Here is a 12,900-nt window from a genome sequence, read left to right as displayed (position 1 = left end):
TTACTACCCAGCTCTCAAGGCTGGATAAACCCCTGCTGTGTGGTTCTAGAGCAGCAGTGGGGGTAGGGGCTGGGGTGTTGACCCCACACCCTGCAATCCCAGAGGCAGGAGTAGCAGCAGTCCAGAGGCTGGCCGAGGGACACTGCAGGCGGCTCAGAGGTGGTCCTCTTTGTTGTTAGATGAACATTTTCGTTCTGCTCCTTCCCTCATTGTGCATGCCACACTTCTGAAGCAAGCAGACTATTGCCTTTCTCAATAATTTGAAATAAGCCACAAAATGCAAATTCTCATAGAAACCTGAAGTATTACACTCATGCAGTATCCCTTAAGGCTTGCCTTATCCACTATATTCTGACGTTTTTGATTTATTTTATTTGGAACTAAAGTCTTACCCATCTAGCCAAGGCTATGTAGCCCAGACGCGTCTCAAACTTGTGGTCTTTCTGCCTAACTTTCCTGTGTGCCGGTATTGCTTGTGGACACTACCACACCTGACCTGACTTTTTTTTTTTTTTAAAAAAAGTTTAATCTATTTGCTTGTGTAAAAAATCCAGGTTCTTGTTGCTTATGGCTGTTGCTGTCTTGTTCAGACACTTTGCAAATGCCTTATGGCGAAGAACTAGTGTAACTTTCTATCTTCTCATAGGGTCTTGATGCAATTTTAAATAGTCACTATGATTTGTTATTTCCATTTGAGCAAATTTCCCATAGAGTCTCTTGTCAGTGGTCTAGAGCCATAGCAGGAAGTCAGTTCTAACGGGGAAGATATGGCTGCTGAAAACCAAAGTTTGGGCCTTCTCCCGAGAGTCATCCGTGTCTGCATGTCTACGTTTCCCTCAGCAATGCTGGGATCTGATTGCTAATTCCTGAAGATAAATGAGGCCTAGACATTTGAGTGTTACCAAGTTCAAGAAATGGTTAAAGAGGAGTTGGGTGCAGGGGCACATACTTGTAATCCCAATGCTCAGGAGGCTGAAGCAGGAGGATTACCTGGAGTTCCTGATCAACCTGAAAAGCAGAGCTAGACCTTGTTTCACAAATGTGGAGAAGGAGGAGGAGGGTGAAGGGGGAGGAGGAGGAGGAAGAAGTAGTTGTTGTTATGGAGGAGACTGACTTATTTTACTCCAAACCTGCTTGGTTATGCATGAAGCCGTCAGGGGAGGGGGAGGGGAACACGCCTCTGAGGAGCCTGAAACAATTGCCACGTGTAACTTTCAGTTTGTGGCAGAGGTTCATATAGAGCAATTGAGTATGATCTGAGAGCTTCATAAACCTGGACCATTTAATCACAGGCATTTCTCCCCACTCCCCACTCTTTGAAAGGCCTCTTCCAATGAGCCACAAAACGTAAAGACTTTGGGTAACACTGGTTATTTGAGCCTCAGTTCTTCTCACTGCTGACCCTTACCAAAATGAAAATGAAGTCTCACTCCTCAAAAGAAAGTTCGGAGAGTTCCGAGGACTTGAATTGTAGGCAAGTGGGAGACTAAGACAAACTAGAATTTGAGACCACTGACCCAGTGAAAAAGTTAGTGAACAATAAAAGCAGACTAGAAAATGACTGGCAGTGAAGTGGAAATGAAGGAAAGCTGGAGGGCAAAGGGGACTCAGGCTCTCAAACCCTGCTCTTTGGAGCAGGAATAGACATGCTCTTTGGAAAGTATTTTGGCAATGAGTATCAAAATGCAAAGTGCACACACAGTTTTCACGTTTCTTTACGCATTGTGTGTGGTATGTGTGTGTCTGTATGAATGTGTGTCTGTGGTGTGTATGTGTGTGTCTGTATCTGTGCATGTGTGTCAGTGTGTATATGGTGTATGGGTCTGTGTCTGGTGTGCGCGTGTGCGTGTGTGGTGTGTGTGTGGTGTGTGTGTGTGTGTGTGTGTGTGTGTGCATAAGTGTGTGTTGATGCTTTCAGAGAGTGTCAGATTCCCTTGAGCTGGAGTTCCTGGCAGCTGTGAATGGCTTCATGTGGATGTTGGGAACTGAACTCAGGTCCTCTGGAAGCATAGAAAGCGCTCTTCTTAACTGCTGAGCCATCTCTTTGATTCTTTATCATCATCATTATTATTAATTATTGTTGTTGGTATTGCTCTTGCTATTTAGATTTCGAGATAGGGTTTCTCTGTGCAGCTCAGACTGGCCTTAAACTCACTCTGTGTCCTCCTAGCTCAGCCTCCGGAGTGCTGAGATAACATGCCTACTTCACAGGCGTGGCTAGCAATAATGGTAAACAAGAATCTTAGAAACTTTGTTTTGGCAAAAAGTATTGTTGCATGGCTGAATGAATGGATACATAGATAATTTTAAACATAAGCAAACTATACATGGTATGTGCAATATAAATGCAACTACAATAAGAAATGTGCACAGAAAAAATAAAAAAGATGCCAAAATACTAACACATCTATATATGAGGTTCGTAACTGATTTTTAAATTTTTAATATCCCTGAACTTGAAAGAATTTTCTACAATGAATTTGTGTTATTTTGATATAATAAGGAAAAATAAACGTCTAACCAAAGGGAAACAAAAATTCAATTGAAAATTGCTATTGTTAGTGTTAGGTTTTACCATGAATTTGGTCGCCTGTAATGCTGACAAGATAAGTAGAGTCTAAACAATGTTTCAGTAACTCCTAATTGGGTTGCTTTGTTACTATGGAGATGCCATTTTAAAGACCTTTTTTTCTGCCTGAGCATGGTGAGTATGCCTTTAATCCCAGACTTTGGAAGGCAGAGGCAAGAGGATCTCTGGGAGTTCCTCTGCACCCAACTCTTCTTTAACCATTTCTTGAACTTGGTAACACTCAAATGTCTAGACCTCATTTATCTTCAGGAATTAGCAATAATTAACAGAGTCAAGAGGATCTGGCCAGTCTGGTCTACATAGTGTTCCAGGACAGCCAGGGCTACAGAATGAGACCCTGCCTCAAAGAAAAGGAAAGAAAAGGGAAGGGAAGGGATGGGGAGGGGAGGAGAGAAGAGGAGAGGAGAGGACAGGAGAGGAGAGGAGAGAAGAGGAAAAGAAAGGAAAGATGGAAAAGGAAGGGAAGTTTGATATCACCACATAACCTGGGTGTGGGAGTGCACACATCCCAACACTCAGGGGATAGAGGCAGGAGAGGATTAGAAGCCCAAGGTCTATCTTGACGACATAGAAAATTTGATAACAACCTGGGCTACATGGGACCTTGTGGCAAAGAAAAGAAAAATTCAATTTAAATCAATCTGGGAAGTATGGCATGCTCACAAACTGCAAGAGCTACACAGCAGAGCTATAGAGGGATGGCACTGGACAAGTCACGCAGCCTACAGATATTAGAGCCCGTGTGTCTGTTGTGAAGAACAGCTGGAATAACACACATAAGATGTTGATCAGAAGCTGGGCTGTGTGGCTCAGTGGAAGAGCTCTAGACAAGTAGGAATAAGACCCTGAGCTTCATTCCCAGCACCACAACCAGAAATTAATAATAATAATAATAATAATAATAATAATAATAATAATAATAATAAACCAAAGTGCCTGGCAGGTGAACGGCACCAGAGCAGGAGTTCTCTTCCTATCCCTACAGAGAGAATCGAAATGGCCAGATGTTTGATGGTCAATTACCCAGAACTTTAAAGGAGAAATAATGAGAAACTGATACCTCTTGAATATCCTGGTTAAGGAGTTGTTTGGGGTACAATTGATTCGCATCTGTTTCATGAACTCTCTTCAACCACAGGCCAGCTGTGTAGTTATGGAATGTCGCTCCAGTGTTGTCCCTGGTAGTGCTTTGTCTTATCATAGGCGAGGATGATTGCCACAGATGCTTTTATTTATTGACTCTTCACTTGTTATTTATATTACTTCCCTGGCATAGTGCAGTTTGTATGATGACTGACCTCTTACTAACGGTCTTCCTCTTTCTGAATTCTACTGCTGCTTGTAGAGCTGGGAGGATGAAAAAAAGGTGGCTTCGTGTATTCCTTGTATTCAGACTTCAGTAATGTTATAATACTGAAACCATATGTTATACAAACAACTCAGATTTTCTGTCATTTTCCTCCCTCTTCTTTTGCATCATCTCTATGATCCTCTCTCAGTATATGTGACATTTCTTCTGTTTCAATCCTGTCTCCCACCCCTTGATTAACACGAGCAGGGGCAGCCCTCATCATGCATGTTTTGTGTTTGGATTACTTCTATTACCCAATGGAATTGTTAGAGACAAAATAGAAGTTTCCCACAATGAGTAGCTACAAGGCTCTACCTGCTAACACAGAGTAGTCCGCTACACTATGCCAGCCTTCTGGGAGATGCAGAGATAGATGTTTCTCCTTTTCTATTATCGGCTAAAGGACCAGAGGAGCCTAAGGAAGAACTGCCACATTTTGAGGTTGTATGAGTCTGGATTTCACTCTAAGGAATGGGAGAGAAGCAGTCAAACTATGGAAATTGCAATAACTGCAGCTCAATGGTCTAGTGCTAGAGGCCATCTCACTCCTGGCTCAGAGGGGTGATGGTTGCTTACTTCCTCATACTTCAGCAGTAAACCTTACCTCAGCACAGGCATTTGAGAGAGACAGAAGGCTTCCTCTTGTATGAATTAGATGTGTTGAAGAAAAGAATGAAGGAAGGAAGGAAGGAAGGAAGGAAGGAAGGAAGGAAGGAAGGAAGGCAGGCAGAGGCGACAGCCAGCATATGTCTTACAGGACATAGAGGACATTATCAGGACTGAAACCAATGCTGGGTCTAACCAGGGAGTGTGTCCACTAAGATTTACAACATAATTGAAGGTCAAAGGCCCCGCGACCTTTACTCTCTGGCACACACAAACAACTTGGCATGGTTTGTTGGGATGCTTTTGATCCTCTGCACTGCTTATGCTACTCACTTTCCTTAGGGTTTTATTTTACCTTCTGTAATTTGCGTCTGCGATTCTGAAAGAGGTGCTTGATGTAATTCACCATGATGCACGAGTGGTATTATTACAAAGGTCTCCACGACTTAGCAGCTAAGAAGACTGGAGTATGGTTGCGCTTTTACCACTACTCATTAGGAAACGGGGGGGGGGGGGCAGTGCTCTAAGAGGAACTTCTTAGGTGTTTGGGCTGAAACTGAAGGTAGGACTGACTGCTCATAATCTTGCCAGCTTGTCACTCTGGTGGGAGTCCATTTTAGACAGAGGCCAAGAAGGAGACTTATGCAGTGAGGTGCAGGGAAAGGTTTGAGTTTCTGCATCCTTTCTCTCTAAAGATCACCAACAAAACATTTGTCCGGTGGATCCACTGCCAGAAGCGAGCAGCAGCTCTGCAGTAAACAGAAGGCGAAGGTCATCCTGAGCATTTGGACATTCCTGGGATCCGTTCTTGTCTTCCCATCATGATAATAGGACTGTCTGCACCACAAGACAGAGCCAAATAACTGTGGAGGGCACCGGGCTTTGAAAAAAGACACCCCCTCTTTCTTCCTACTGAAAAAGAAGTCAGTTTTTCAGTGAAAAAAAGGAAAGTGCACCGGGCGGTGGTGGCGCACGCCTTTTATCCCAGCACTCAGGAGGCAGAGGAAGGTGGATCTCTGTGAGTTCGAGACCAGCCTGGTCTACAAGAGCTAGTTCCAGGACAGGCTCCAAAGCTATAGGGCTCCAGGGAAACCCTGTCTCAAAAAACAAAAAAGAAAACAAAACAAAAAAAGGAAAGTGACTTGACACTTGACTTGTTTGGTTTCCATGGTGCCACCAGAAGCAAAAGGAATCTGGTGAAAATAAAGAAATAAAGCTCCACACCCTTGTAGGGAAAGCGCCCTGCTCCTCACAAAATTCTGGGGAGAGCTGATGAATTTTTTTGTCTATGTTCCATTTTTATGGCTATCATCTTTTCATTAATGATTCCAATGAAAACAATTTATAAAACTGTGTATAAACTTTAGATGGATTGATGTGGTGTGTGTATGTGTGTCTGTCTGTCTGTCCATCTGTCTGTCTGAAGAAGCCATTGGTGAGCCATGCCTGGTGCTGCAGGGTTATAATCTAGATAGCACTCTAGATGCTGAGGCAGCAGGCCAGGCCTGCCTGGGCCACCAAATGAGCTGAAGGGCAGCATGAGCTACACAGGGAGATGCTGTCTCAGAGATACAATATAAATTTCAAAGAGGCTAGTGATGTACCTTGGTGGTTGAGTCCTTGTCTCCCTCGTGCAAGGCCCTGTGTTCCATCTTCAGCACCACAAAGACTCTTTGAGGGTTCATGAAATTTTCTGGAGTGTTCTAAGCATATTGTTCTTCCCACATGAGCAGAGTTGACATTCTTTTTTTCTTAATATTTATTTATTTATTATGTATACAATGTTCTGTCTGTGTGTATGCCTGAGGGACAGAAGAGGGCACCAGACCCCATTACAGATGGTTGTGAGCCACCATGTGGTTGCTGGGAATTGAACTCAGGAGCTTTGGAAGAGCAGGCAATGCTTTTAACCTCTGAACCATTTCTCCAGCCCCAGCAGTTGACATTCTTAACAGCAACATAGTTACATTACTTTTTTTTTTAGAAAAAGATGATTTACTTTTTAAATTTTATTGCACGGTTATGAGTGTTTTGCCTGCAATTACATATATGCACTACCTGCGTGTCTGGTGCCCGTGGAGGTCAGAAGAAGGCACCAAATATCCTGGAACTTCACTTACAGGTGGTTGTGAGCCATTGTATGGTGCTGGAGACTGAACGCCGGCTGCCTGCAAGAGCAACAAGTGCTCTTAGCCATTGCTCTATAGTTACATCACTGCTGCCTGTCGTCTAAAAGAAACTATCTAAGGAAAGAGGAGGGGAGGCCAAAGCACCAATCCACTGTAGTAAAACTGTTCTCAACTTGAAAACAAAACTTCTGTCCTTTGTAACCCAGACAGCAGGGCATGAGCTAAATCAGTCGAATGGCGGTTATTGTGTGTTCCTAAGTACAGGTGAACCCTCCCGTGTCCTTTTGGCTACAAACCTGAATGGGTTAACTCTTGAAAAATTATATCTATTGTTCAGGAAACCGGCAACGGAAAGTCCAGTATCTGCCATAGTGAAGTTCTGGTGCCCGAATTATCCCTTCTGAGAATATCCGGGTCAAGAGTTTCACAGAAATGTTGGCCATTTACAGATTCTGGCGACTTGACAGAAAAGGATAAACAGTGTAAAGCGGTGTCTCAACGTTACCAACGGCCTGTACACGTTGTTGGTTAGCTAGAGCATTCAGTTCCCTTATACAAGAAGCTAGGCATGGTTCAGTGTTCAGAGTTGGGGACTGTGGAAGCAGGAGATCAGGCAGACAGAAGGCGCCTTGCTGGTGTTGCGCATGCGTGTTTCATTTCAAACGGGTAGCAGGGTTGAGGAGGAGCCAGGAGGGATAGAGATGACTATGCTAAAACCTCATGATCTGTCCTTATCCGCAGCACAGCAGCCAGTCCCGGCGAGAGGAAACCATGGCTGCAGTGATCCTGGAGAGCATCTTTCTGAAGCGCTCCCAACAGAAAAAGAAAACATCCCCTTTAAACTTTAAGAAGCGCCTCTTTCTCTTGACTGTGCAGAAACTTTCCTACTATGAGTATGACTTTGAACGTGGGGTAAGTTTCCCAAATGTGAAGTCTGAAATTCACCAGTTCAAGGATTTAGTCGTCTTCGGTCTTATGTGAGGCACAAGATAGGGCTTCCATGGACAGGGTAGGAGGGCATAGAAATAAAATTGACCTAACTACAACAAACTCTGACAAGTATTTCCTAGCCTAGGACTAGGCACAATCATGCCAGGGAAAAAATTCAAGAGTGTTAGAAGGTGTGTGGGGTGGTGGTGGTGCAGGCCTTTAATCTCAGCACTCGGGAGGAAGAGGCAGGCAGATCTCTGTGAGTTCAAGGTCAGCCTGTTCTACAGAACTAGTTCCAGGACAGGTTCCAAAGCTACAGAGAAACCCTGTCTCAAAAAACAAAACAAAAAAGGTGATAGAATCTTGTGGTTGGCAATAACTCATATGAACCAGGCGGTGGTGGTGCACACCTTTAATCCTAGCACTTGGGAGGCAGAGACAGGTGGATCTCTGAGTTTGAGGCCACCCTGGTCTACAGAGTGAGTTCTGTAGGACAGGCTCCAAAGCTAAAGAGAAACCCTGTCTCGAACCCCCCCCCCCAAAAAAAGCCACAATACATATGCTTGTTGAGAATAAAATTCAAGAAGTCATCATTGCCTATTTCTTGCTACAAAATTGCACATAATTGTTTATCCTTCTATGCAATGTGTCTCCAATTTGGTATTTAAAGGTTAGATAGAGGTTGGGTTATTTTTTTTTTAACTTTAAAAATAACAGGTTCTGCTAGGGGCACACACCTTTAATCCCAGCATTCAGTTGGGTCTACATAGGGAGTTCCAGGCCAGCCAGAGCTGCATAGTGAGACCCCGTCTCAAAAATAAACAGAAACGGGGTTCAGGGTTCTGTTAGGCTTTATGTGCCATCTCACAGAGACTGATTAAATAACAATGTGTAAATGCCCGATTGCTTGAACATTCTTAATCTTTCTCCACTTTCTTCCTCATTCCTTCAGAGAAGAGGCAGCAAGAAAGGTTCGATAGATGTGGAGAAGATCACCTGCGTTGAAACAGTGGTTCCTGAAAAAAATCCTCCGCCAGAAAGACAGATTCCGGTGAGAAGAGGCCAGGGTCAAGGAGGGAGAGCTACGGAGTTGGAAGGCATTTGGAACTTCCAAATACTCCAAATAGAATGGCGCTGTTGTCGTGCACTGTAGAACAGTTTTGTTTCTTTAGGGAGCCAGCGAGCTTGCCCTATGCATAAGGGAAAATGCTTCCAAGCCTGATGACCTGAGTTCTATCCATAAACCTCACATAGTGGAAGCAGAGAGCCAACTCCTGAAAATCGTCCTCTCATCTCCACATGAGAACTGCTGCACGAGTGTGGACACACTCACGCCCATGCACACACCCACACACCCACCCCACCCACCCACCCACCCACACACAGAAACAGAGAGAAAGCAAGAATGTAAGAAAGGAAAGTCAGTTTTTTATTCAGACTGGGAGATGGCTCAGTGGTAAAGTGTTTGCCAGACAAGCCCAAGGACTTGAGAATTCTCAGAACTCACCTAAAGCCAGACCCAGCAGTGCATCTGTAATCTTGGCACCCCTATGGCAAGATGGGAGGTGGAGACAGGGGAATTCCTGGGAGCTCAAGGCCCAACTAGTCTGGCATATGCAACAGCTAAAAAGGTGACCACGTCTCAAAGAAGGTGAAAGATAAGGACTGACACTTGAGGCTGTCCCCTGAGCTCCACAGACATGCTCCTGAAGAATGTACATACACAGAGAGAGTATACACACACACACACACACAGAGACAGAGACAGAGAGAGAGAGAGACCGAGAGAGAGAGAGAGAGAGAGAGAGAGAGAGAGAGAGAGAGAGAGAGAGAGAGAGAGAGAGAGAGAGAGAGAGGAGGGGGAGATTAAAAAAGAATTTGCCAAAAGAGAATTTGCTTGCTTTTGTTGGTGTTGTTTTGTTTTCGAGACAGGGCTTCTCTATAGCTTTGGAGCCTGTCCTGGAACTAGCTCTTAGTTCCAGGCTGGCCTCGAACTCACAGAGATCTGCTGCCTTTGCCTCCCGAGTGCTGGAATAAAAGGCGTGTGACACCACCGCCCAGCTTGCTTGCATTTTTAAAAAATTTGTTTTATTTTTAATTATGGGGTGTGTGTGTGTGAATGTGTGCGCATGTTTGCATTTGTGTGTTTACCCCCCTGAGGCCAGTGTCAGATTCCTGAGTTAGAATTTCAAGCAGTTGTGAGTGAGTGTGGCTTCTTGGGACCAAGCATGGACCCTCTGGGGGAGCAGTTATGTGCTCTTAACCACTGAACCATCCATCCTTTCCAGCCTGAAAGGTCTTCAGTCTCTCACGAATTGGTGATACCAAGTCAGCATCTTTCCTTCTTAGCAGGTACACACTTAACCTGGAAAAGTTTACAACCCCCACCTAAAATACTGCTGGACTGCCCTCTCACAGGGGCAAAGAGGATTGACTTTCCTCCTGCAGCTGTCAGTGTCAGAGCTATGGCTTGAGGAAGTCTCCATGCCAAGGCTGAGCCACGGGAGAGTTAATTTTTAAAGAGTTGTATGTATGTATGTATGTATGTATGTATGTATGTATGTATTTGAGTCTCCCTCTGTATCCTAGGCTGTCTGGGATTCACCATGCAGCTCAGGTTGACCTTTAATTCTTTGCAATTCTACCTCATCCCTCCAAGTGCTGTAATCACAAGCATGAAATTAGAGTCTATTTTTTTTTAATTTCACTATTGCTATTTTATAATTTGTTTGTGTGGAGGTATTTTGCCCGTATGTATGTCTGTGCACTGTGTTCTCGCCTTGTACCTACCTGAAGAGGCCAGGAGAGTCATTAGATCGTCTGGAGCTTTACTTCCCGATGCTTGTTAGCCACCATATGGGTGCTGGGAACTAAACCAGGGTCCTCTAGAAGAGTAGCCAGTGCTCTTAACTGCTAAGCCATCTTTCCATCCCCAAGATTAGATTCCTTAATATCTTATGGTCTATTCTCCCTGAATTCCCAGGCTCTTTCCGGGGAATAGCACCTGCTGATTATTGAGCTGATTTTTTTTATCATTTTATTTTTCCTGTTTATAGGAGTATGCCTATCTAGTATAGAAACTGGAAAATAAAGAAATAAGAAAACTAAGAAAAATGATGTATAATCCCACTATTCACTTAAATAATAATTACCCTCCTATATAATTAGAACAATACTACTATATACCTTGCTTTGCAATTTACCTTTATTTTCTTGGGAGGGAGTTGGTGTTTTGGATTTTTTTAATTTATTTTTGTCTGGGTGTATGTGGTCTAAGTGTATGCAAATGCATGCACACCTGCTTGTGTGCATGTGAAAGCAAGAGGCCCAAGTCTGTCATTCTCCTCCTCCTTTTCCTTTTGAAAGGTTTTCATCATATGCATCTATCCATCTGTCTGTCTACTTATTTATTTGAGACAGGTTCTCACTATGGACACCTGACTGGCCAGAATCTCACTCTGTAGACTAGGCTGAACTCAAACTCAGGGATCCACCTGCCACTGCCTCCTGAGTGCTAGAATTAAGGGCAGGTACCAGTATGCCTGGCTATACTTATCTATCTATCTATCTATCTATCTATCTATCTATCTATCTATCTATCTATCTATCTAGCTATTGCAGGTAAGTGGTTGAGGGCAAACGTGCCACAACATGAGTATGGAAACCAGAGGACAGCTTGAAGAAATCAGTTCTCCCCTTCCATCATGGAGTTCCTGGAGATGAAACTCATGTCATCAGGCTTGGTGACAAGTGCTTTTACTCTCTGGGCCATTGTGTTGGCCCTCTCCACCATATTTTGAAAAGTCATTTTATTATTTTATGTATATGGGTATATTGACTATATGTATGTGTACCATATGGTTGCAGTGCCTGAGGAGGCCAGAAGAGAAAGTCAGATTCCCTGAAATTGGAATGACAGACATTTGTAAGCGGCCATGTTGGTGTTGGAAATCAAACCTCGGTCCTCTGCAAAAGCAACCAGTGCTCTTAGCCGCTGAGCCATCTCTTCAGCACCCCACCCTTATTTTTTTAAGGCTTATTATTATGTGAATGTTTGCATGCATTGTATGTGCCCTGCATACATACCTAGTACCTGGTGCCAGTGGAGGTCAGAACACTGCCTCAGATCTAGTGTAGGATCCCATGGAGCTGAAGTTACAGACAACTGTGAGCCTCCATGTAGGTACTGGGAATCAAATTTGGGTCCTTTGAAGATTAGCAAGTGCTTTTAACTTTTGAGCCATCTTCAGTCCCAGCATTTTTAAGATGTTTGAGAGTGTTTTCCTGCATGTATATAAATGTAGCGTGTGTGTGTGCCTGGTGAGACTAGAGGCCAGAAGAGGGTGTCGGATTCACTGGACCTGACATTATAGGTGTTTGTGAGCTGTGGCGCGCATCCTGAGAGTTAAACTCCTTTGCAAGAGCAGCAAGTGTTCTTAGCTGCTGAGCCATCTCTCTGGCCCCAACGCTTTGGTTATTTTTGTTTCTCTTTCATTTCATTTTCTAGAAGTGGAATTGTGGTATCTTACAGTCCTGTAAACTATGTAGGGTGGTATTTTCTCCATCTTTATAACTTGAAATATTTTAAATATTAGTTAACTGTTTAGAGAAGAAAAATATTTCATTAGTGACTTCATTTTACTTATAAGACAGAACAATGTGTCTACTGCTCATTTCTATTTTTTTCATTTGTGAATTGCATGTTCGTCTTTTAGGCCCACTCTTATTGAGATATTTACTGTGTTTCTAACACTTTCAAAGACATCTTGATGTAAGAGTCCTTTGTAAATATTAGTGTGTTGAAAATATTCTTCCAGTTTTTTTTAAATCTCTAAATTTGGTTTTGGTTTATTTTATTCTGCCCACCCAGTGGTTTCTTTCCTTCCTTCATTCTTTCCCTTCATCCTCTCTCTCTCTCTCTCTCTCTCTCTCTCTCTCTCTCTCTCTCTCTCTCGCTCTCTCTCTCTCTCTCTTTCATATCTCACTATATATTTCTGCCCGACCAGGCTGGCCTTGAATTTACAGAGAGCAGTCTCTGCCTCCCAGGTGGTGAGATGAAATGCATGTGCCACCACACACAGCTCTGTCTTCCTTTTGTTTCTGTCTTTCTTTTTCTGTGGGTGTTTTTACAGCTCGGATATAGCCCAGGTTGGCTTGATCTCCCTCTGGAGCCTCTGGCTTCCAAGCATGGGATTATAGGTGCACTCTATCACTCCCAGATCATAATTTCTTTATATGTTTTTGCCTTGCTGGTAATTGAACCCAGAACTTCATGCGCATAAGGCAAGCACTCT

The 12,900-nt window shown here is 43.6% G+C and overlaps 1 protein-coding gene across 2 annotated transcripts in view; it reads left to right on the top strand.

Annotated features, from left to right (window-relative positions):
• The window catches only part of Btk (Bruton tyrosine kinase), a 43,783-nt gene that overhangs the window by 1,244 nt on the left and 29,639 nt on the right, over nt 1-12,900 (top strand). Inside the window, exons 2-3 of one of the 2 annotated variants that reach the window (XM_038316292.1) lie at nt 7,418-7,588; nt 8,559-8,657. In XM_038316292.1, coding sequence (XP_038172220.1) covers nt 7,448-7,588; nt 8,559-8,657 — 240 coding nt within the window. In that variant the 5' untranslated portion in view covers nt 7,418-7,447. The remainder of the gene's footprint in view (nt 1-7,417; nt 7,589-8,558; nt 8,658-12,900) is intronic. The other variant, XM_038316294.1, reaches the window with a different exon arrangement.

The sequence above is a fragment of the Arvicola amphibius genome, chromosome X (assembly GCF_903992535.2).
Source record: "Arvicola amphibius chromosome X, mArvAmp1.2, whole genome shotgun sequence".
In the NCBI taxonomy this organism is placed as follows: Eukaryota; Metazoa; Chordata; class Mammalia; order Rodentia; family Cricetidae; genus Arvicola; species Arvicola amphibius.
The sequence above is the reverse complement of the archived record's forward strand: the minus strand, read 5'-3'. Positions and strand labels throughout refer to the sequence as shown.